The sequence below is a fragment of the Rousettus aegyptiacus genome, unplaced genomic scaffold (genome assembly GCF_014176215.1).
Source record: "Rousettus aegyptiacus isolate mRouAeg1 unplaced genomic scaffold, mRouAeg1.p scaffold_m13_p_4, whole genome shotgun sequence".
Taxonomy (NCBI): domain Eukaryota; kingdom Metazoa; phylum Chordata; class Mammalia; order Chiroptera; family Pteropodidae; genus Rousettus; species Rousettus aegyptiacus.
The window spans coordinates 42,177,509-42,203,881 of NW_023416307.1; the positions used below are offsets into that span (position 1 = coordinate 42,177,509).

At 40.0% G+C, this 26,373-nt stretch overlaps 1 protein-coding gene across 1 annotated transcript; it reads left to right on the forward strand.

The window, feature by feature from the left end:
• The first annotated feature begins 8,865 nt into the window (after window positions 1-8,865).
• LOC107518237 (nmrA-like family domain-containing protein 1) lies at window positions 8,866-25,166 on the forward strand. The gene is made up of 5 exons (XM_016159706.2): window positions 8,866-8,946; window positions 15,417-15,655; window positions 17,660-17,909; window positions 20,759-20,949; window positions 24,790-25,166. The coding sequence occupies exons 1-5, from the start codon at window positions 8,907-8,909 to the stop codon at window positions 24,862-24,864; spliced, it is 795 nt and encodes a 264-aa protein (XP_016015192.2). The 5' UTR covers window positions 8,866-8,906; the 3' UTR covers window positions 24,865-25,166.
• Window positions 25,167-26,373: the final 1,207 nt, after the last annotated feature.

Here is a 26,373-nt window from a genome sequence, read left to right on the forward strand (position 1 = left end):
CTTTTAAGCACTCCTCATATCACTCATAACAATTGTAATTTTAAATGATATATAATTATTTCTGTGATTTTGGTTTTCATGTTCATCTTTCCCACTAGTCTATAAGTTCCTTGAGGACAAGGCCCATGACTATTTTGTCTACTGTTTTGTACCTAGTACCAGTGCTTGTCATGTAGTAAGTCTTCAAGAATACTCGTTGAGTGAATGAAGAAAAGCAAAGTATGAATTTTGACTCGATTGAATAGAATAGATTTAGAACAGAATTTAGAATAAATTGTTTTTATAAGTTCCTGAGTAGTCAACTGACTTGCTGAAAGCAGGGAAGATTGTCTTGGCAAAGGCATAAAAGTCAGGCTGGAGAGCTTATGTGTCATTCATGTCCGTTTCTCCAGCACCTAGCACAGGGCCAGACTATTGAATGAGTGGCCATGTGGGATGTGGTTCCAGTACTGTAAAGCTGGACTCCCATGGCAGTAAGAATGGAAAATAAATAGTGAGTGGGTCTGCTCTGAGAGGGTGGACCTCACTGGTCTTGATGGGGTGCACAGTTGGCCCTCTGTATCCACTGATTCCATGACAGAGATCAAAAGAATTTTTTTTTGAAAAGTCACGTTGTTGCTTACATGTACTGTGTAGCTAGGCCTATGATGGTTCTGGTCTGTACTGACCATGTCTTTTTCTTGTCATTATTCCCTAAACAATATAATATAACAACTATTTATATAGTATTTACATTGTAATAGATATTACAAGTAATCTAGAGATGATTTAAAGTATACAGGAAGAGATGTATAGGTTATATGCAAATACTATGCCATATTATATAAGGGACTTGAGTATCTTCAGATTTTGTTCTCTGCAGAGGGTCCTGGAACCAATCCACCACAAATCCTAGAAGCACGTTGCAGCGCCCAGCAGCATCCAGCTGCTGGTGGCCTCCTCTGGCATCACATCAGGTGGTTTCTTTCAGTTGACACACTGCACAAAAACAGTTTTCCTTGGCAAGGAAAGATTTATGAAAAAATTCTAGAGGACAGATTTCTATTAAATTCTGCCAGTATGGCCGCTCAGCAACTTCTCTGTCATTTAGTGAGCCACAGTCAGGCTATTTCCAACAAAGTCTGGACCTCAGCTCTTGAGGTGGGGGAGGTCTTTCTTGGGGACTCTATTTCAGACTCAGGGTAAAGCTTCTTCTTATATCTGCTATTTCTATATTCCTTAGAGATCTCTTCTTACTAGTTAATCCTTCATTACCCTTATCTCCAGTTGAAATTATTCTTTTTTAAACTTTCTCTGTTCAAATTATTGTGTGGTTTATCTCTCTTAATTGAACCCCTAGTGATCAGGATTGCTGCCCTGATACATCCCAAGATACTGCTGAGATGTAGAGAGAGATGCTGGATCAACTTCTAGATCTGGCTTGGTGACCAGGTGGAAGGACAGTATTGCCACTGACTGGAAAGGAAAATGAAGGCAGGTAGAGCAAAGTGTTGAGTTCAATTTGAGACATGTAGAATTTGAGGTATCGCTGGGACACCCCAATGATGATGTCCAGTGAGTAGTGGTTATAACAACCTCGGGCCATATGTACATAATTTATTTAATAATTTTCTTTTGTTTTTTTTTCCTAATCTTTCAATATTTCAAAATATGTTTCAGTGGCTGTTCTTGTATATAAATCTATATCTTGAGGTGTTTTTTTTGTTTTGTTTTGTTTTTTGCTTAAGGTAGATTCCTAGGAGGAAAAATACTTTGCCAGCAAGTATGAGCCTTTTTTTAGAATTTTTGAAACATTGTCAAATTACTATCCAGAAAAATTGTATTAATTTACATTCCAGCTCACAATCCATGAATATTCACCATACCATTGCAATCATAATGAAAAACTTTGCTAATCCAATAGGTGAAACAGGACGTATTGTAAATTGTTTAATTTGCATTTCTTTAACAGCCAGGGTTTTTCTCTTTTTTAATCTGTTGCTTTTACCACTGACTGATGGCTGTGGTCCTGAACTGTAATGCTTTCTCCAACCACACTATCCCTTTCACCGGGTTAATTTCATCTCCAGTGATACCCCCTCAGTACTAACTGCATTCCTCCCCACTTCAGGTATATGTCTATTTTCTTTAATATCTGGTTCCATTTCTTTGGTTTAATCCTGACTGACATGTCCCCTTTATGCTTTTTTTTTAAAGGTCAATTTGTTTGTTTATAAATATTTTCTAAAGAACTTGTAAAGATTTTTAATAAGTTCCTCAAAAAGTCCATGTGAAATTTTGATTTTTGATTGCATCAAATTTATTGGTTAAGTTGGAGGGAATTGACATCTTTATAGTATTGCCATCCATTCCATGAGTATGGCTGTCTGATTTATTCAGATCAACTTCTATGTCCTTCAGAAAAATTGTAAAGTTTTTTTTCCTCAAGACATTTCATGTAGTCTTCATTAGTGCCCCAATACTTCTTTTTTATTATTATTAGGCATAGTATTTTTTTAAATTACATTTTTAGTTGGTTATTGATATATGAGAAATGCTGTTGATTTTTGTATGTTGATTTTATATGCAGAGAACTTATTGAACTTACTTATTAGTCCTAATAGTTGGTATCTATTCTATTGCTATTTATAGATAGGTGACACATTCATTTGCAAATAATGATAGTTTTATCTCGTTCCAATTTTTTATATTTTTTATTTCTTGATATAAGATGGAAGGAAGAATCTAAAGATTTAAATAAATGAGAACATTGTAGTGGATTTTTCTCTTTTTTAGTCTTCACCTACCCTTGAGCTATGTCCTGTAAGAACCTGAAAGCACTGAGAAATACTTTCATGAAATGAACACCAACTTTAAAAAACAGAGCTGTAGTGACTCTTCTTTGTTAGTAGAAAGCTTCTGTGGATAATATGAGATAGAGGGTGACCCAGTATTTCTAATTTGGACCAATTAAACAAATGCCAATTAGTCAAGATATTCCTGGAATCATTGTAGTTCCAGAAGTCCTGGCCATCCACGGGACTCAGAATCACCCCTATTAACATTTACACTAGATTAGATCATTTCCACCAGGTGGTGCCAAACCTCAACCAGTCCATTTTTGGATATGCTTAGAAAGCACTGGATCTGGATCTTTGGGTCTATACTAGCTTGGCTCACCCCAGTCATTTTATTAGCTTCTCAGTAACATATTTTTGCATTTTTGGCAATTGGTGTTTTGAACTCAACATACTATGTTTCGTTGGCGTTTTACTATTAAAATTTTGCCACATTTGGCAAGTGTCATAATCCTGGTATTGTCTTTCTGAGCTGTAGAGTAAGAGTTATTATGGTAGGAAGAGCCAGGCAGAAGCACCAGGAATTCTTTCTTGTTGACATGGTGAAATTTTGTAGACTCACAGATAGTGTGCTACCATCAAGGACTTTTGAGACACTTAAGTGGTGATTCCTATCTTAAATCCATTTGACTCACACATTTGACAGTATGAAAGGAAGATGAGTGTTAGGGAGTAACAACAGACTATCTGAAAGTTAATCGAGTGATAACCCCAATTGAATTTGCTATTCCAGACAGGGTCTCCTTTGAGGGGTAATAAGCGTTAAGTCCTGATAACTGGTATGTAGCTATTGACTTAACAAATTATATTTATCCTTGATTCAGATAACTAAGAACATCTCTTTCCTAAGGACAGCAACACACCTTCATTGCCTGCCATCAAGGTCAGGTAAACTCCCCAGCTCTGTGCTACAGGAGCCTCTATTATTTCATCAGTCCATAGGCAATTATTACACACTAGTCCACTACACTGATGACATTAGGATGCAATGACCTATAGAACTGAAAACAGTTACCCTAGATGCCTTTGTCAAAAACAAGTATGTCAGAGGATAGCAGAAGAATCTAGTGAAATTACAATGGTGTGTCATCTCAGTAATGTTTTTGAGGACCAGCTGGTTTTTCTCCAAATGGCAGGACTGATGGTTGTACCACTAAAAAAGAGCCATAATTGTTGGTGAGTTGTTGACCTGTTCTGCCAAATCTAGTGGTGAAAATTCATGGAAAACTATAGTAACCTTACATAAGCAGATGTAATTCTAAGATGTAATTTAATTGCACTAAGAATTCAACTCTTAGAATAAAGGTTTGATCAGCTGAGATTCTATTGGTTATAGGTAAAGATAACAATGTGTAGTTGAGAAGGCAAGTTATAAATATCAACTATGGCCTTGAATTCAGTTGCACAAACGAGGACTTGAACATCTACTGTCATTTTCATGTACATATGTATGTATTTTGAATTGATTTTTATCTTTATTCTCCCTTACCATCAGTATTGTATATAGAAAAATATGCTTGTTAATTTTATAATTTAAATAATAGTGGATAAGTGTTCAAGATGGAATATAAGACAATTAAAAGAGAGACATGCATTGTCTCGTGATGATTCTGACTCCAATAATTGAGATTTTGTTTTAATCACTTTGGGGACAGGTTAGAATTATGAGGTAGTTGCATTATGTCAGATGGTATTGTTTTAAAAGTTGTGTGAGTGTGGGAAGAAACATATATGTTGACTTTGGGGAGCCTAAGGGGTAGACTGCATTGAAAATTTATATCTTATGGTCACTTAGCATCTTAATTCCTTCAGTATATGTGTGGGAATCTTCACATGCTGCAAAGCCTGTTTCCATTGTGGAAGCCATGGATCCCAGGTTTTTGCTTTCCCTGCAGCTGGGTACCACCGCAGTCTTGGAATCAGAACTTAGTGATACAAAATAACAATATTGTACAGAGCACATTGTAGAAGTGGGTAGAGACCACAACAGCAGCTACATGCAGTTACCAGAGGCAGCAGGGTAGGGTAGCAGCTCTGACTGTCCTGGCCCATATCCAGAGTCGGTAGTGTTGTAAGTTATAAGTTGTGATGACTGTGCTCAGTGGCAGCAGCCATGGTATCTTTGCCAGGCAAGTTCTATAATATCATTTTGAGATACGTCCTGGCTGCATAACTCTCTGAGCTTTTCCCTCAGCATTTCTGAAGTTTCTAAGATTAACCCAAGTCTCTTGCATAAAGTTCATTACCAGTGTCTATGGTTTGCAAATAATCCTGATGAATAAAGCCTTGAATATACTAAAATGTTTTTATTGTTTTACCTTTATTTTTGTTTATCTTTATTTTACTCTTCAATAGATACTAAATTGTTCATAAAGAGCTATGTCGACTGTGTAAAGAAAAAATACATTAAAAATATGAGACCAAATATGCTAAGTGTGGTTCCCTCAGAGTAGTGAGAGTATGAGAAAACTGTTCCTAATTCTTTACACTTACCAGAATTTTCGAAATTTTCATCATGGGAATGCATTATTTGATAAAGAAGAAAAATCAAAGTCTGAGAAATGAAAGCCAAGAGCTTCATCTAAACTTTTTTATGCTTTAAACAGGCATGGGCTTATAAAGCTACTTTTTCCTTTTCAGAACACCAATGATTCAGCTGATAATTACTATAATAATATTGAGAAATTACTGAACAGTTCCCATATTCCTACTTGCTCTGGTAGAGATTTGCCTAGTTAAAAAGCTGAAGCTTTTGTCTCCACCCAGTGTAAATGTTTACAGGATGGTACTTGCCCATTTTAGCTGCCCATTCCTGTTCAGTCACTTTAGCTTCTGGTTTTTGCTTATAGATTATTTTTAAAGTAAAGTTTTTAATGAAGTATAAGGCACACGTAGAACATTGCACAAATCTTAACTGCACAGCTTGATACATCTTCACAGTATGAATTCACTCGTGTGATCAACACCCAGTTTAAGAGAACATTACCAGCCCTGCAGAAGCCCCTTTAAGCTCCTTCCAATCACTACTCCCAAAAGTAATCTGTCATCATAGATTAGTTTTTTCCTGCTTTTGAGTGTTATATAAACTAAATCATATGTTAGATACTCTTTTGCTCAATATTTTATTTCAGAGATTCTTGCAGGTTGTTGCATGTTGCGTTAGTTTATTCATTCTTATTACTGTATGGAATATTATTGTATGAATATGCCACATTTCAGCCATTCTACTCTTGATGGACCTTTGGGTTGTTTCCAACTTTTGGCTACCGTGTACAGTGCTGCTGTGTACTCATAGACTTTTTTTTCCATCAGCTCTTAGAATGTGCATGTCATTGTACTATGCTCTAATCAAAGTGTGAGAACAATAATGCCATGTCATGCTGAGTCCTCTGGCCCTACCACAAACATATTGCCTAAAATCACTCAAGTACTCTTAGGCTACCTGTGTGTATTCAGTGTGTGTGGGTATAATTTTTTTTCCCCCTTTACAACTAGGAATCATACTGTATATGCAGTGTTCTAGTCTGCTGTTTTCATATGACTATATTTTGAGCCTTTTCCCATTTTATGAAAATTCTTAGAAACTGTAATTTTTAATGGAGATATTCCATTCCAAATTATGGCTATGCCATCATTTATTTAATCCCTAGTGGCAGACATTTAGATCGTCTGCAGTTCTTTTCAATACAAATAATGCTATGGATAAACTATCTTGATCTAAATCTTTATCTCTTTTGGATATCTGCTTGAAATGGTACTGAGAATTCTCTATACGGCCAGTGCAGGATTGTTTGTAGTTTAGAGTAGCAGAGGCACTGCGTATCTTTCTTATGACATAGCTGACTTTATTCCATTAGTATCTTTATCGTAGATATGAGAACATACAGTTTTCCACTTACTGGGCCCTCTGGATTTAGCTTGTCCAGCTTAGCCTCTGCAGCTTTGCCTCCAAGAAATGCACATGTGTGCATGACCAACTCTTCCAATCTGTAACAACTCTAGAGTAACCCCTCAGTTTCATATTGGGTTGCACTGTAGACCAGAGAGGGGAGCAGTTAGGAGAATTTCTTCCTCTTGCAAAGATAATTAGGCAGGGGCAAGTGATATGAGTGGGACAGTCGCGGGAAAGACAGAGCAGAATGGCCACAGACCCATAATTTGTCTTCATATTTGTTTGACAGAGGGTCCCAGATATTATCTCTGCAGTAGCTGCTATTTTCAGTGCCCTTTCATCTGTGCCGCAGAGTCCATGTCCTCCAGTTTCCTTAGGAACCTAACTCCATTCATTCATTCAACAAATATTTGTTGTGTACCTACTATGTGTCAGATATAGCTCTAGGCCCTGGAGATACGCACAAGTGAATAAAAATAGAAGTCGCTGCCCTCATGGAACATACAGTCTAGTGGTGGAAGTGGGCCGGAAATAAATATATGAACATATAAATATACCTGTAACATGTCAAGTCATAAGTGTTTTGGAAAAAATAAAGCAGACTATGAGTGATGCAGAAGGCCACCCACAAACGTGTTCAAGTCTTCCCTATTGAAATGAAATTCCATTTCATCTTGTAACCACAGTTCACTCTCGCTTCCTTTACAATAAGGCTCCTTAAAGGAGAAGCTACTCTTGCTTTTTTCACGTTGTCTTCTCTCAATCACATGACAAATGTACCCTTAAACCCAGGAGGTTCGATTCTGAGCTCATTTCCCCCGAGCCTTGCTCCTGCTCTTCCATCGCCTACCCAGTTCGCAGTCATTTTTGGTCCTTTCTCTCCTTGCTTTCCCTGTTGCCACATCCAATCAATTATGAACTTCTCAGTTTACCTCCTAAATACCTCTCACTTCGCTCTCGTGGTCACTGCCTGTGTTGGTTTGATAGGGCTGCCGCAATAAAGTACCACCACAACAGTGGGATGATTAAACAACAGGAATTTATTGTCTTACAGTCCTGGAGGCCAGAAGTCCAAAATCAAGATTTTGGCAGGTTGGTTCTCTCTGAGGGCTATGAGGGAAGGATCTGTTCCAGACCGCTCTCTTTGGTTTGCAGGTGGCTGTCTTCGTGTTCACATGGCGTTCTCCCTGTATCTTTCCTTTGTACACATGTCTGTGTTCACATTGTCCCTTTTATAAGGATACCAGTCATATTGGATTAGGGCCACTCTAAGGATCTCGCTTTAACTCGATTACCTTTTTAAAGACCTTATCTCCAAATGGGGTCACACACAGAGGTACTAGAGGTCAGGACTTCAACATATGAATTTTGGAGGGACACTATTCGACCCCAGACACATGTTTGAGCCTTTGTAATTTTTCAACTGTATCATTTCTTTAGCCTCCTTTGAAGTATCCCTGCTTCCAGCATTGTCTTGTTTCAACCCAGTCTCTACCCTTCTGCCGGAATCTCATAAAACCTGCTGTGGATGTCAGAATAAATCCAGGCTTCTTGCTATGCCCACTAGGCTTTTTGTGTTCTGGCCTCTGCCATCTTTCCCATTCTTCTTGCTATTCCCGTAGCATCATTGCAGTCATTGTGAGCCTTGTGTCGTGACTGCCGTGCCTTTGAACTTGGCTTTTTGTGGCTCCTGTATGAGTTCTCTCTTCCTACTTTCCCTGATTGAACTCATGGGGTCTTTGGGCCAACTCCAGCACCATCTCTTCTGAAGAACTTTCCCTAACACCCCCAGTCTGGATGTTGTGTCTTTCCTCCATAACCTATGTCTCCTCTGCCATTCCTCTCTACTGCACATTTATTTACTAATTTATTTATCTCCCTTACAAGGTCTAAATCACCAGAACCTCTAGTTTAATGCCTAGTATGCCAAGGGCACTGAATACAAATCTGCTCAACAGGAAGGAGTTAACAAATGAATCTTTAGAAAATTGCAGTGTCATGTTGACTAAACTAGCTAGTATGAATCATACAATTATCAAAGAAGATACAAACTAGCTAAGGGGTGTGGTAATCAGATGTGGCTTATAATTCTCAGGGCAGAAAAGAAGCCAATTCGGGTGTCCTTACTCCTGTGAGGAAAGTGCAGCTACTCCCGTACTCTTTCTTTGCCCAGTAGCATGACCAGCAAGAAAGTGATTGCAGTGTTTGGAGCTACAGGTAAAAAAAACTCTTTACTTTGAAAGTGCATCCTGACTTGGCTTACTTTCCTGTCTTCATGTTTTTAACTTCAGAGTCTGCAAGCCTGGGCTGAACAAAGAGCCCTTTGGAGGAAATTAAGAAAAGTGTCCTATTCGAGTTTCTGATGTGGTAAAGGGGCTGGGCAATTTGATTTGATCTGATTTGATTTGTCAGAAATGATATAAGCAGGACAAGGACAGCTGATATATTCTCTCTTTTTCAATCACCTGCCGACTTGTTGGTTTGAGTTTCATTTCGACAGAAGCTATATTCTAGAAACTTTTCTGCACTCACTTCCTGACAAGCGAAAAGGAGCAAATGTGAGAGACCCATGGGTTTGTAGGGGGTATCCACATGCCTGACCAATACTTCAGCAAATCTGAAAGGATGGAGCGGGTGGGGGTTAGGAGAATGTGCTAAGTGACTTCTCTCATGTGTTCAGCCATCCAAGCCCTTTTACTGCAGTCTCTGCTTTCACTTTTGCCTCCTTTACATCAACCGGTTCTTCAAAAGCCATAGCCATTTTTGCAAACTGTTGACCAAATCAGGCCACTCTCTTTTAATCTGTTCTCATTTCTGCCTCTCAGTGATCCATTTGAAACTGTCGGATCATGACATGCATCTGTTCAAAATCCTCCAATGTCTGTCTCATTCCAAGTAAAATGCCAAATCCAGCTAATGAACCCCCATCTTCTACCATTCCTCTTTACTTATTCTGTGTGTTCCTTCGACATGCTCCCACCTTCAGTTCTTTGCATTGGCCGCCCCCTCAACTAAGAATAAATAATCTTCCTCCTGTTACTCACACTTCTTTCTCTCTCGTGTCATCCACGACTCTGCTCAGATGTCGCCCTCTCCATGAGCACTTTACAGACCAACATGTTTAAAATTGCAATTTCTCTCCACCCTGCCACTGTCTGGCTGCCCTCCCTACTTGACTTCTTCCCTTACTGTCTGACTCTCCATTCTAGAATATAAGTTCTATGAGCACAGGAATTTTGTCTAAAGGGTTAAGAAAGGGCTAGAGCAGAGAGAGAAGAGAAACAGATTTGTAAAAGCCAAGAGCCAGGTATATTGACTTTAAAAAGGAAAAAAAAAAGGTAAATGGGACACAAGATAAATGATGTTAGAAAGAATTAGGTGATAGTGAGAATATTATTTTTTCCTGAAAGAGATGAGAAGCCATTAAAGGATTTTGAGGAGAGGAGTGTCATGACTTTGGTGTTAAAGGGACGATTTTAGCTTCTGTTTTATGAAGAGACTGTAGGGGGCAAGGGCTGAGCAGGGAAACCTCTTAGGAGGCTGCTGCCACAATCCAGGCAAAATGTGGCTAGAACCAGAGCGGCAGCAGTGAGGTGGTGGGGAGCAGTCAGATTCCAGGTGCATTTGTTGTAGGCGCCAGCCCCCGAAAAACACATGGACCACCAGAACTCAGTGAGTTATAGGAAACACTCTTTATTCAGCCAGCTGGGTCTGCCAGGGATACGCAGACCCCAAATTAAGCAGCCCCAGAATATAGAGATACAGGGTTTTTAAGCCCCAAGTCCCATTCTTCATGCTGTCTGAATACAAAGGTCTATTTTTCTTCTATTCACTACCTGTCAACCCACAGGTCGGGTGTGCAAGCAGGGGTACAGAAGTAGAAAGCTTATTGTTAGGTTGTTATGTTCCTATGGGTGACAGCCTATGTTTCCGTGGACATAGCCAAGCAGTAATTTTTCAGCCAGCACACATTCTAAAGAGAGTTGGCGAGACTTGCTGATGAACCAGATATCAGCGGTGAGAAGAGAGGAGTAAATAGTGACTTCAGAGTATTCTTTCTGGCTTTAGCAGCTGGAAGAGTAAAATTGTGAATCAATTAAACCAGAAAAAAATGTGGGAGCAACTCAAGGAAAACCAGGAGCTCCACTTTGGTCTGTAAAACTTGAGTTATGCCTAGGTGTTCAAGATAGGCAGCTGGATAAGAGCCTTGGGAGTGACTCCTAAAGGAATCATATTAAATGTGTCAGAGCTGTAGAAAATTGATTCCTGTTTAGCTGAGGGTGTGGGCTGATTACCTCAGGTTGTGGGCTGATTACCTTACTGCCCAGGTCTTTAAGGTAAAGTTAATGGATTTAGCAGATAAAAATATGAGATGCCTAGTTAAATTTGACAGGGAAACATGTTAACCTTTAACCTGTGTATGTGTTTGCACATCCAATTCTGAACAATACCTCTAGTGCCTGCCATCAAATGCTATTTTGGACAAAAAAAAAGGGGTTCTATGGAAAGTAACCTCACAGGATGATCTGATCATAAATTCCTAACAGGTCAGGTCATGGTGGGTAGTCATATCCTAGACATATAACTTCTGTAGTAAAAGGCTTATTTTTACCTTAAGCAAGCCCTGTACATTGTTTTTGAGCATCTACCTTAACACACTTTTGAAATAAGCCCTAACACCCTTGAGAGAACATGTTATCTTGTTAACTATCCTGTAGCAATCCCCGCCTTGCTTTGTCTCACCTCCATGTCACCTTCCTTACATTCTCTCTTTCATTTCAAATGCATAAAAGAAACTGCAAAACTCTTACTGTTCAGAGCATTTGAGATCTTGCTCTCTGGCATATGTCGTCAGTTTGGCTCAAATAAATTCTTATAAAAATTCTCTACAGGTTTGAATGTTTCTTATGTCAACACTCCTCAACATGGAATCATCTCGTAGGAAACTGGGTCCAAGAGTGAACAATCCAGAATAAGCGAGGGCGGTCTGAGACAATTGAGTATGTCAAGAATGAATGTTCTGGGGCTGCTCTATTGGGCTGATGAATTTATGAGTATGTCTGGCTAATTTAAAGGAGCAAAGCCAGGGTGGATGAATTCCTCCTCTCCTGGTTTGGGTCTTAGTTAAACACTAGAGTGGGAGTGGTTAGGAGAGCCAGGCTTGATTTTGGTCCAGCTGCTCTTATCTTTTCACACTGGTCCATGTCATTTGCTTCTCCATCTCACACAGGTCCAGGCAGGATTGTACCTCCAAAGCTAAGGGTTGAGAGCACAGAGATTTCAGTCTTTCTGATTTATTTATTCATTCAGTCATTCGACACATAGATATTGAAAACTTAGTCTCAGCATATGGTTGGGAAGCAGGGATAAAGAATAAACAGTTTCTGTCCTCAAGGAGAACCCAGTTTAGTAGTGGGGTTATACGGAAATAATTACAATAATCAATGATATGGGCTGAATTGTGTACACCCCCCAAGTTGATATATTGAAGCCCTAATTTCTAGTACCTGAATATGACTGTTAAGGGTGGAAAATTTTCCAGTAAGCCAGCATTAAGGATTTACTTCTGATTCTGTTAACGAGGGTGTGGTAATCTGTTTAATTGTTAAACAGGGTGTGGTTCTAGGTTTTATAAACTGCCTCTTTTGGGAGCTCGGGGCTGATCTCCTCCTACCTTGTGTGGTAGAGAGCCAGTTGCCAGCCAGCTAATGGAAGCTCAGGACTGATCTCTTCTAACCCTGCGTGGTAGAGAGTCAGTCACCGGCCGGCTAATAAAGGCTCACAATTCATCTCAATTGGCTCCGTGGGTCTTAGATTTGAGCGAACCACGACAATGACTATTTGCCGATAGGGACTTTATTGAGGCAATTATGTTAAAAGGAGTCTAGGAGAGTGGGCCTATTTGACTGATGTCCTTTTAAGAGGAAATTGACACACTGAGACAGAAGGGGCTAGAGTGCACAGAGGCAAGACCACATGAGGACGCAGTAAGAAGGCTCTCCATTTGCAAACCAAGGAGAGAGATCTCAGCAGAAACCAAGCATACAAACACTGTGATCTTGGACTTCTAGCCTCCAGAACTGTGAGAAAATATGTTTTAATTGTTTAGGTCACTGTTCTGTGGAATTTTGTTATAACAGGCCTAGCAAACTAATATGGCTAACAAATATTTGTTATTGATTTTTATTTCTGTAGATGTGTATATAATAGTTTTAAAAGTCTAATAGTCCTATAAGGCTTATAAAGAAGGCTGGCATACCCTGCCCTACCCCTTTCTTCTGTTTCTATTGGTATTTGTCTTCATATTTCTGAATGACATGATAATATGCTATTTCTTGATATTCGATTTTAGATGTTATGCATTGTCTTTATCCATTGTATATATCCACAGCCCCAAGGACGTACTTCCTTTTCCTCATCCTCCCCATACAGTTTATAACAATTTGTCTTTTTGTCATATGGACAATGGACTAATATGGGCCCATATTATGATTATGTAATTATTGTTCATACTTGAGCCATGTAGTGTGCACTTTCTTTTCTTACATAATTTCTTGTTTTTCCTGAAATTAATAATTACCTTTATTTCTTATTTGTTTTGTTTTCTTTGTACCTATCATTCACTTTTCCCTAATCTCTTCATTAAAGCTAGATGATTTCTTTCAAAATGAGCAAACACATCTTTAATGTGTTGGTTCTGCCCCTCACCCCTCATGAAAACCTCCCTCATGGAGTGCTCCATTTTTTAATTTCAATCTTCCTAGGATTCTCTTCCTCATTATTCTAACAATTCTCTTTGCCTTTTTCCTAGGTTTGGTTTCTGTTTCTTGGATTCCTCTTGCTTGCTTTCCTTTGTCATTTTGCTGGAAAATATCCTCCAGTAGCTTACAGAAAAAGAGTGCACAGGAGTTAAATTTTTAGAATCTGAGTGTCTGAAAATGCCTTTACATAAAATGTTTAGACTCAACCGACTATTTGGCTAGGTTGAGAATTCTACATAGAAATGAATTTTCCACCTAAATTGCCTCACTCCATTGCTTTCAGTGTTATAAAGAAATTTGGTGCTATTTTTATTCCCACCTTTGACTCATCACCATCCCTGTCTCTATCAAAGCTTTAAAGGTTTTTTTTTTTTTTATCCCCAGTGTTCTGAAATTTCACAATTATATGAACAACGTGGGACTTTATTTGGTCATTGTGCTGGGCACTCGGTGGCCCCTAAATTTCAAAGTTCATTTATAACCCTTGAACTCTGAGAAGTTATCTCCTTTGATAATTCCACACCTTCATTTTCTGTTCTCTCATTCTGGAATTCCCCTGGCTTGATCATCTATTTCCTCTCTCCTATATTCCACTTCTTTGCATTTTTCCTCAATTCTGGGAGATTTCTCCAACTTTTTCTATTGAAAAATTTATTTCTTCTATATTTTAAATTTCTGAGAGATTCATCTTTCCTTTTGAATACTCTTTCTCTTTCTCTTCTGCCTCCCCCTCCCCTTTTATTTGTACAGTATACAGATGTGTTCTGAATGCACAACCTTCTCCGATCTCTGAAGATATCAATCCTTTAAAAGTTTTCTTTTGTTCACTGCACCGTTTCTGTTTCCTTTTATCAGTTTTTTTATTGGTGGTGGGTGTTTTTTTGTTGTTTTGCCTTTCCTGCTGGAGGCTTTCTTCAAACATCTGGTGACTTTGGCTGTCTGTTCATATTTACCACTAGAGCACTAACCTTCAGCTGAAGCTCTTAGTGCAAAGGCAGAGCTCATTAAATAGCGGACCTTATAGGGTTATCAGTGGCATATCAATTGGGTTTGGTCTCACAAGAAACAAGTGCCATACTCTTTCAGAGAAGCTGAGGAAAACTGAATGAAGGTGGAAAGGGAAGAGAACAATAAAGAATAAGTAAGCAACAGGAGGCAGGAGCAAAGGGTAAGAGAGATAACCAAAACCTGGGGAGGGCAGCAATGTGGAGGATTCACCTTTTTTCTGTCCTCAGATCTGTCCTTAGATCTGTCCTAAGATCTGTGGTTGATGCCTCTCATTGACCAGACCCAACCTGAGTGCAAGAGAGCACATTGATGGAGTCCATACAGGTCAGCCTCTCAGGGCACTAGGCAGGGTGGAGGAGGTGAAGGTAGATCTGAAGGCACAAAAATATATTCAGGACAGGTATGCAACCAATCTGATGGAGGATCCCAAATGTCAGTAACCCAATGTAGGACTGGCATATATCACAGGGCATTTAGTAAATATTTGCAGAGAAGATAAGTTAAGCAAGTAATGATCATATTATGAATGGCTTCGAATGCAATAAAAGAAAACTAGTGTAAGTTTTCAACCTTTTAGAAACCCCTTTTGAAAATAAAATTGTATGAAGAACCTAAAAATAAAATCTATAACCAGATAAAAGTAGAAGTACCCATTTGAATCTTGGGTACAGAGTCTGGCACCCTGCTCATTTGGCTTACTTGTTGCCTCAGTACACTCTGATTCTTCCTCTCCCTTCTGGACTCTGACAAGGCTGTGAGAAACCTAGTTTGCAAACCACTGTTGCAAGCCATAGGGAGGCCTCCCGAAGTAGTTATCACAACAGCTGTACTCTGAATAACTGGACTCCCTGACCAGCTTTTTTTTCAGTGAACATTCTTCTTGAGCCTTCCTCTATTTCTTCTTCCCCAATCCTGCAGGAACTCAGGGTGGCTCTGTGGCCAAGGCCATTCTGGAGGGCAAAAAGTTCACCGTGAGAGCAATAACCAGGAATGTGACTCATCCAAATGCACTGGCGCTCCAGGACCTTGGTGCTGAGGTGGTGAAGGGGGACCTGAATGATGAAGCATCGGTAGAGGCTGCCGTAAAAGGTGCCTATGGCGCCTTCTTGGTGACGAACTTCTGGGAAGGTAATAGCAAAAAGAAAGAAGTGTATCAGGTGAGAACACCTTTGAAACCTTTCCTCCTACCTTCCCTGGCTGCCCTGCCCTCCCTGGAAGCGGGTAGGCCTTCCAGTCTGAACAAAAACGTAAGTCTCATTCTACAACATCTCTCCAGGACTTATGAAATATATGTATTTTGAGTACTTGTTCAAGGTGTCTTTGATTGTGAAATCGGTGCTACATAGTACACGTCTATATCTCAAGATCTTGGATCTTTGAGAATGGCTGTGCAATAGAGCCAGTCATTAGATTCTCACCTTTTGTTCGTAGATGGCGTATGAGAGTTAGCAGTAAAGATACTCCTAAAATTAAGGTTAGTCTGAGAGTGAAATGGAAAGAACAAAAAACGTAATGAGTATATTTATACTTCTGGTAGAGAATTTGAGGATGAATTAATAATGGGTACACTGAAAAAGAATTAAACAAATAAGCAAACAAACCCACAATGATTAACTCCAGGGAAAATGAAAGTTTATAAAAAAATAAATAAATAAATGTAACCATAGGATATCACACAGCTCAGCTTTAGCTGTGTGTAAGCACTGATTATTGCTCTAGTCTAAAGTTATGACATTGGGAGCATGGAAAAAAAGAGAATTGTGTGCGTGTGTGATGGTGGCGGTGGACTCTGTGTGTATGTGTGTGCGTGTGAGAGAGAGAGAGAGAGCGACCACACTAAAGATGAGGGCCCATCTTTCACAGTAGGAATTTAATAGCTGATACCTTAAATTGAAAAAAAAATCAAGAATTAGTAGTGCAAACGTGTTATTTAGAAATAAAGAAACAGCTAAAACAGATGAAAGTGGTTACTTTGATAACTTCTCTGGAGAGCAGTTATCAGCATGGAAGCTCAGGGAACTTGGTCATTATAAGATCTATTTCCCCCCCTATGGCAGTACTATTTGTACGTCTAAATTAGAAAAAAATATGAAGATTAGATTTTTAAAATGTAGTGGATAGGATCAGCCTCTTGCAGAAATGGCACAATTCAAAAAATTAAGAACAGGATTAAACTGTTTCAGGAATATCTGTTAAATTAATTATACCACTTACAGCTTGTCTTTTAGCGATAAACTTTGAAAGGGTCTATTTTAAGAACTCTGGGTACTAATTCTGATATTCACTCACTATGAAACCCAGGGGTACAAGCTGCTTCTCTGCTTCACTTTCTGCATCTACTAAACTAGACTAATTATGTCTGCTCTGCTTGCTACGTGGAGTTTTATAAGGAAAAAAAAAGAAGGAAATGATGAAAAGAAAGAAGAAAAAGGAAGGAAGGAAGGGAGGAAGGAAGGAAGGAAGGAAGGAAGGAAGGAAGGAAGGAAGGAGGAGGAAGGGAGGGAGGAAGGAAGGAAGGAAGGAAGGAAGGAAGGAAGGAAGGAAGGAAGGAAGAAGGAGGAGGAAGGAAGGAAGGAAGGAAGGAAGGAAGGAAGGAAGGAAGGAAGGAAGGAAGGAAGGAAGGAAGGAAGGAAGGAAGGAAGGGAAGGAAAAAGAAATAAAGGTGCTTTGGAAAAATTGGAACTAAATTATAAAAAAGAATATTTTATATATATGTATGTGTTTGTGTGTGTCTATAACAATAATTATATGTATATATCCATTAAGCTCTCAATATCAAATGGTGTGTAGACATAATTCATTACTCGAAAACATTATTATATTGTGTATTGTTTTCTCAAGTGTCCTTAGCCTCATACACAAATTAACGCGGCAGTCGATCACAAAGATACTGTCAGCCTAGAGGAAGGGACCAAATGTCCCTGACCCTTTCCACCGGGATGCCTCTCAGCTTCTGATGAGGCTCTGCATTTGATATGGTGGCACTCTGCTCACTAAGACCATTGCCCTTTCGTGCAATAGCTCAAATATATTATCTTGATGCTAGAAGAGCTCCTTTTCTAAGGAGGACAATAAGAAAAGGAGGGGCTGGACCCAGCACTGCCCTCTAGTCCATATGCAAATACAGCGATCTGTATAAAGAATTTATGTTTGTCTCTTAGGGAAAGCTGGTAGCCGATGTTGACAAGCGCCTGGGTCTGAAGCACGTGGTGTTCAGTGGCCTGGTGAATGTCAAGCGCCTGACCAATGGGAAGTTGGAGGTTGAGCACTTTGATGGAAAGGGAGAAGTGGAGGAATATTTCTGGTCCATTGGTGTTCCCATGACCAGCATCCACGTGCCAGCTTACTTTGAGAACTTTTTAACCGTATGGAAGCCCATGAAAGCCTCTGATGGAGATTACTACACCTTGGGTAAATGGAAGTTTGCAGTGAAAGTTATCCAGACATCTGCTGTCCTCTCCTCCCCCTTTCTCTTTCCTTTGCTTCCTCTCTTCAGTGGACATACATCATCTGAGTGCCTACTATGCGCTTGGCTTTGTATGAAGTGCTGAGAGGAATACCAAACTGTCCTAGACTTCACAGAGAACTGTGACCTCAAACCTCAGTTTTCTCATGTCTAATGGAAAAGTTGGGCAAGATAACTTCTAAGGTCCCTTTTAGCTCATTCAGCTGGCTGTCTGCATCAACATGGAAGACAGTCTCCTCTTGATCTGGGTCCCATGGGATTCCCCAGGGATAGGTTCCCTGTCTGCAGTCTGGTTCTGTAGGTCTGGGCTGGGACCCGAAAGCCTGTAGTTTTAACAAGGATTCCTGGTAATTCCAATGCTGCCAGTCCACTGGCCAGCATTCTTCTGCCCTTTGGGGACATTTTCTTTGCTCATAGTTCAAGGTGGCTCTGTGGAGTGGAGGGAATATGGAAGTATCAGTGGCAACAATTCAGTCCTTTTTCTTGGCACATAATTAAGATTCATCAGAGGCATAACTAGTGGTAGTCAAAGTAGAGCTGAGCCAGGAGCACTTGCCAGTTAAAGACAACCTGGGTAATAGTAGAACAAATGATGACGTAAATGTATAAATGTGACACATAGCTTTATCCCACTTTCTTCTTTAGCTTTAGCCCCCACCAGATTTCAGAAGCCAGCTCACTGACATCTCCCTGGTCCTGAACTAGAACATTATAATTTATCAGTTATAGTGTCCTGGATGAAAAGATGATGCCTTAAACTTCTCTTACCCAGTATCATCTGAGGCCCCAGAATCTATAAAATGCGGTATCTCCACTATAGGAATAACTAACATTTACTAAGCACTTACTAGGGGCCCAGCACTGATAGATCGAGAAACTGTCCCAAGATCACTAATAAGACAGAACCAGGACATGGACCCAGGCAGTTTAGCTCTGGAGCTATATTCTTTACCACTGTCCCATAGCTGCTTTTAATCCCATCCCAAGACCTTCAATCCTCAAAAACAAAGTTCAGAGTCAGAACAGACTTAACTCCGAGTGCCTCAAAAAGCTCAAAGTGCTTTACAAACATAAAATACAATTATAATTTAGTCTGAGGAGTAAGCAAACAGTTTGCCTATGAAGAAATTCAGGCAGGAAACTAATTTTGCTACAAAGTATCAAATATGATATTTAGTCTTTGGCTACTAAGTCTGAAGTCACTTTTACACTGGATTAAAATTCAGAAACCCTGATTTGTTTCCTGGCCTGCTGCTTTCTAGCTGTGAGGCACCAGTTGAGTCAGTGAGGCTTAGTTTTTTTCATTTAAAAACTGAGAGTGCTGAGGCTAGATTGTGTCCACTTTGGGTTCCAGCCCCAGGATTCTTGGATTCTGGAAATCAATGAGAGGCCATAGCATACCGTAGGAAGGGCACAGGCTTTGGAGTGATGCATGAGGGTTTGAACCCACTTCTGCTGTTTGCTGGCTGAGTAACTTTGGGCAAGTACCTGATATTCTTATGTTTCAAGATTGTTTTGAGAATTAAACCAGCCAATAATTCATTCATTCATTCATTCATTCATTTATTCAATAAATATTTGAAGGCATACTATGCACCAGCCACTCACTGGGGAATCAGTAATAAACAGTTCAAAAACAGAAAGCTGTGCCCTCACAAAACTCCTATTCAGGTGGAGAAGATAAATAATGAACATAATATATTAGTAAAATATATTGTATGTTAAGAGGTACGTGCTATAGAACAATTAAGAACAGGGTAAGGTAGATGTGGAGTGCTAGCAGTGAGTGGGTGGGGTGTGGAATTTAAACAAGATGATCAGTGGACCTCTTTGAGAAGGTGACATCTGAGCACCTTCTGGAAGTAGGTAGTGGGCTTCGTGAGTATTCAGGGGAAGAAGAGTTTGAGCAGAGGGAACAGCCAGTGTGGTTGGAACAGAGCAAGTAGGGGAGGGTAGTAGGAGGTGAGCCAGAGCCAACAGAGGCCTAGCCCTGTAAGCCATTGGCTTGTCTTTTGAGGGACAGAGCCGTTGTAGGGTGTGGGTAGATATGATACGAGCTGATTTGAGTTTTATAGGATCTTTCTGACTTTTGTGTTGAAAAGAGACCACAGAAAGGTAAGAGTGGAAACAGGGAGACCAACTTTGCAATAATCCAAGTCAAAGGTGATTGTTCAATGTGGCTTGGACCAAGGTAGTAGCAGTGAAGATGGTGAGAAGTAGTGAGATTCTGGACATATTGTGAATAGTATTTCCAAAAAAAATAAAAATAAAAAATAGGATGTGGGATGTGAGAGAAGTGTCAAGATTTTTGACTTTGAAAAACTAGAATTATAGAATTGCCATTAACTGAGATGGGGAAGTCTGTAGGAAGAGCAGGTTGTGAGTGGGGGTGGGGTAGGAAATCATTTCAGGGCACATTGCATTCAAAATGTCTATTAAACAGTCAAGTAAGGATGTTGAGTAGGAAGTTGGACACATAAATCTGGAATTACCAGAGATGTCTGGGTTTGAGATAACAACTAATCACACTTTGCACACAGCAGATAACTAATCACACTTTGCACACAGCAGATGCTTAGTAAATGATCGCTCTTTAAAAAAAAAAAAAAATCGATACCCAGGCATAATAGTTTTTTCTCACACAAAACCTTGTAACTGCATAGATTGTGGCCACTTTGTGTTACATTGCTTTCCTAGAACTTTGGTTTAAATGGTTTAATTCAAGTTGGTAGAACCTACCAAGGATGTGATATAATTAGCTATTTTTGTCTTTTTTTTTTTTTTTTTTTACTAGTACTGCCTATGGGGGACAAACCAATGCATGGCATGTCTGTTGCTGATGTTGGAGCAGTGGTCTCCAGCATTTTAAATTCTCCAGCGGAGTTTTTAGGCAAGACCGTGAATCTCAGTGCAGAAGCACTAACAATACAGCAATATGCTGATGTTTTGTCCAAGATTTTGGGGAAAGAAGTCCGAGATGCAAAGGTAAGTTTTTAGGAGACATAAATGTGATTACAGGGGTCCAGCGTGGGCAAGAAGAAATTGAAGAGGGTTCCAGTTCCACAAATCTGTCTTCGTCTGCTGGTGTATCTGAATCCCACCCTTACGGCTTTATTTCTTTGGCTTAAGGTTAACCAGTTTGTTACAGTAAAATTACTCTTGGGCAAAAAGAACTTAGAATCCGAAGACCGAGGTACAACTTCTCATACGCACTACCCCAGTTCTCCTCCCCCAGCACTCACTGCTGATCACTGCCATCTGCCCCAGCTCACCAGTGTGGGGCAAGACACTCAGCCTCTCTGAGTCTCAGCTTCCTCGCCTGTCAAGTGGGATGATAGAATCTACCTTGACAAGTTCTTGTGAAAATTAGAATATATTGAAGCAGCTTAGCATAATGTTTGGCACATAGCAAGTACATATCAAGTACCTATTGGGTACCCAGTGCCATCTTTATGGAGTTTACAGCAGAGTCGTGGTAAAAAATGTTAATGCACCTGACATCACAAGACAGAGCAATATTGGTGCTTAATTGTGTTGTCCACATTGTGCGTGCTATAGGTGATCAGAGAAAGGTAGGAGAAGGCTTCATGGAAGAAGTGGCTTTGAGGTGCTCCTTGAGGGTAGGCCAGACTGTGTGTAGTTGAAGCGAGGGGGCTGGGCTGGCTAAAGTCTAGAATTCAAAATTCTAGCCCTGCTAAATCAACGTGAGTGAACCAAGAGGCAGCATGGGGAAGTAAGCAAATCCTGGTTCTGTCCTTATCTGTCTGTGGAATCTTGGCAAATTACTTAACCTCTCCAGCCTTAGTTTCTTCATACGCCAATAAAAAGTGATTATACCTCTCTCACAGGATTGTTGTGAGGATGAAATAAGATAATACGTCAGGTGCCTGGCACTGGGTCTGGCACTTGGTAGGCCCTCAATAGCCAATCATGATAGAAATCGGGCGGGAATGGCCTAGAAAGTGGCTAGGACAGACCTTTTATAGAAAAGTGAGAGGAACTGATGATACTGCACATTACCAGCCGTTTCTCCAAAGCAGGTGTTGATAAGAGGAAGGAGAAGGAGACCAGTGTGCCTGTGTTTGTGTGTGCCTCAGAGAGAGACCCCATCAGAGCTGAAAGGAGGACCCATACTGCCTTTCAAGCTGGCAGGCGTTAACTAACATGGCTTGGTCTCTCTCAGCGGCAGTTCTCTCACCTGTGAAATGAGAGTGTCGTTTGGATGATTTCTAAGGTCTTTCTCCACACCTCTCTCTGGAGTAGGGGTCTGTAAACCAGGACCCTCCATCTGCTCTTTAAAATAAAGATTTATTGGAACACAACCACACCACTATTTATGTATTGTCAATGGCTGTTTCTGTAATACAGTGGTAGAGTTGAGTAGTTGTGGCGGAGACCACATGACCTGCAAAGCCTGAAATATTTATATCTAGTCTTTTAAGAAAAAGTTTGTCGGCCCCCACTCTAGAATGTTTCCTGGAGTTAGGGATAGAATGCTGGTTTTTGTTTTCCTCTGCAACTCTTGGTTCAGTGAATCATGAGGATTTATCTAGATTTCCAATTCAGCCTTAGGTACTGAAGCTGTGAGGAGGCTAAGAGATCTTTTACTTGAAAACGACTGTACATCTTTCATGGAGAAAATAAGGTACTCCCAAGACCAAGAAGGCAGCCAGCCACTCAGCAGATGGACTCATGAGATGACCTGCAAAATCCCCTGTACCTGGGTGCAGATGCACTTCTCGGGGACTGAGCCTTCTCCCAGGGCATTTGTATCTATTTGGCCCTTACATTAGTTTTATGTCATGTGGTTTGAAGTCTGTAAGGAAGAAGGGGAGAAAGGTGAAGGACTGTGGGTGTGTGGTGTGTGGTGTGTGGAGTGTGTCCACTCTCAGAGGACTGGATAGACTTTGTTTTGGATGGCTTGGGACCTTCCAAGCATCTCTCAGTCACCTACCTGGTTCCTGACTATTCTTGGTGCATCAAGTTTTTTCACAATGCAGCAGAAACTTCCCTGGCATCAAAAGTTTTAGGGCCTTAGAGGCTGGAAGTTCTACAGAATGGTTAATACTGTTCTTAGTAACTAGGCTGACCTGAAGATGCTGCCCACTGGGAAAAAATGCTTAGGCATTCACTATGCTACACTGAGGAAGGATGCGTGTGGCCACAAGGTGGCGCTCAAGCCCTGGTCGTCTGACTTTCCCCCCAACTGAGTCTGGTTGGAAGGAGAATGTTAGCATAAGTCTTCAGGGAATGCACGCAACCATAATAAACTCCCTTCAGAGGAACTGGTTTATCGGACGCTGTCTGTGTAACCCCAAAAGGGACATGGTTCTTTCAGAAAGGTGCGCACAACAGAACAAATCTCTTTCCTTCAAAAGTCTGCAGAAAAGAATCCCCTTTTTAATGAGGGTTATTAGTTATCAAAGTTACAGGATGAAGAAGTGACTCAGGAGACAGACATTTTAGAAGTTGTCTTCCATGCTTCTCATAGAGTACTCTATTTCTAAACTCATTAAAGTTTTACATTTTTTCCCTAATTTCAAAAACAACTGCTTATTTCAGAAACAGAAAATTATAAAAAATAAAAATAAAAATCATATGGTTTATCAGAGATAGCAGCTGTTAAGATTTGGCACATTTTTTTCTAGTCTTTTTTGAGTGTATATATATATATATAAAAATACATATTTTATATTTTTATATAAAAATATAGATTATATAATATATATTTTATATATAAAATTAAAATAGCACTGTGTACCATTTCGTATCTGGATTTTTCATTTAACACTGTTATGAGCATTTTTCTATTTTGTTAAACTTCAAAAGCATTAATTTTAATAACTGTATAATATTCTTAGAGTAGATGTACCACATTTTATTTTACCATGCCTCTATTTTTGAACAAGTAGTTTGTTCTTAATTTTTCATTATTATAAATGGCATATGACAACAATCATTGTTTTATATGAGTTGTTTTTGTCTGTCACACTTTTCTAAGGCCAAGTGGAATAGCAAGGTTAGAGTTTATCTTGACTAAAGACAGATTGTACTGGGTCTGATAGTTAGATATGATTTTGACTAATTCACGTGGGGGAACTATTGATCTAGTTAGTGTCAGAAGGGACTCAAGGAGTGGGTTTTGTAGAAGGTGATAGAAGTGGCCCAGTAGCTGTGTGATGGGCAGCATTTTTTTGGGCCTGGCCCTGGCAGAGGCCGGGATGGTTAAGTCAAGATGCTTATATTTAGTCCAGGAGGAGAGCGATGATGGAGGGGGAAAGGACAGAGCCCGGTGCCAGAGTGTGCAGGAGTCTTTATGCTGCATGGAGGACTGGATGGTAGAATATCTGAGAGGGCTGCTGAGGGAATCCCATGAGGAAATGTGTATGAAAGCTGGTCAGGTGAAGTGAGTAGAGATCCATAGTACCTTATCCAAAATTCTTGGGGCCAGAAACAATTCAGCCTTCAGAATCTTTCAGCTTTTAGATAGGTTATAGTCTATATGTATTATGTAACAACAACATCGGGCCGAGGCGGGAACCTGTATTCAAATACATCAATATCTCTGCAGAAAAAATATGACTATTCCTTACTAAATGGGATAATTAAAGACCATAGATAATTTTGCATACATTCAGATCAGATTAGTTCAGAAAAGTCAGTTTGCTGACAAATTGCTTATAAAAAAAATTTAGAGCTTCTTGGGTTTTGGAGTTAGGCTAAAGAATTATGGACCTGTATCATCATTGAAGTGACTAATTTCTTCTCAAACTATTTTCAATGAGATCTAAAACATTTTCTTTTTCTCTTTTAACTTGTTCTTAGATCACTGTGGAAGCATACGAAAAGCTGGGATTTCCTCATGCAAAGGAGTTGGCTAACATGTTTCGTTTCTATTGAATGAATCTAGACCAGGATGTCAGCCTCACCTACCAACTAAACCCCAAAGTCAAAAGCTTCAGCCAGTTTGTCTCAGAAAATCAGGGAGCTCTTAAGGGCATTTAATCTATTCAAACAGGTCCCTGGCCACACAACTTCCTTCCTCCCTGATTCTGATCCTCTACAGTACAAGATCTACACTTGAGAACAGATGTGTGAGAATATGATTGTTCGCAACAATAAAGGCTTCCCCAAAGTTCTCTCTTGAGTAAGAAATGCTGAAGTGATGATTTGACACAGTAATTTAACTCACATGTAACTTTCCAGCTGGTGATGAAGATGGTACATCGGGTTGGTTAAGTAAGAAGCCCTAAACCTATCATCTTTTGTAGCCCTCTCGCCCCAACAGCCAACTAACCTCACAGGGCTCTGGCCTGAGGAAGTTGGAGCTTCTTCCCTAACATGAATAGAAGTGGCCTTGATTTTCTCCTGCCTCAGTGATCCTGAGCCCAGGCTCTGAAAATCTCGTAGCCAGCTCCAGTTTTTTGTTTTGTTTTGCTTGTTTTTTCAAGGGCATGGTCATGTTCTCAGTGAACTTTTACATAATTTTAATTTCTTAAAAGTCTTTATAGAGTCTTTATATTTCTGGGGAATATGGTGTTCAATGAATAAGCACAAGTGTTGAAAATTCCTAAATTCCATTTTGCTTCAAGGTTGGAAGTTTATTCTCTGAATTATTCATTAAATCATCTAAACTCTGGGAAATGGGTCTGGATAAATTTGTGAAAATGGAGAAGAAATAAAACCCTAAAGTAAAAATAGATGGTATGTTACTTATCTGGATGGGCCAGGCAGGAAGAATGGCTGCTGTTTCCTAAATAAAATTCAGCATCCCGTAAATGGGGAGTGTCTGCAGGCTGGTGGGTCACATGGCTTCCTTGTGTGTTCCCTGATGTGACTGGTTGGTTCCCTTAGCCTTTCAGACAAGGCTGGTCGCCCTGGGCTAGGCCTACCATTATTCCTGCAAAGGACAGGAAGTCCTTTCTGGATTTAGAAGTGAACTTTACAGTGGTCTATCTGCAACGAGACTCTGCCTTTTAGGGGCCCATCTCACACTACCAGTAAGGGGAGAGAACTGAGAAAGATAGTCTAAAACATTTTGTATTTGTTGACAATAGACAAAGGACTCCACCACCAACTCCCCCACACCCCTCCCCCCTTTCCAACAATCTTCAGGCCTAGAGAGAGAAAAGCTTCCCTTTGGTGTTGCTCTGAGTAGACACTTGGGGACCTAAGAGAGGCCAGAAGGTGGAAATGAGGCATGCACCACAGTGAATAAAACCACCCTCCATTGTTCAGGAAATGGATTGAGTGTCAGTGGGGGAGATGGAAGAGAAGGAACTCAGGAGGAAATATCGGCAATTCTAGAAATGTTTCTAGAAACCCAAGCTATGAAGCCCAGTGATGCTGGATTTGATTTCCACCCTGCCACTGACTGGTTGTGTGAACTGTGCAAGTCCTTTGACTCCT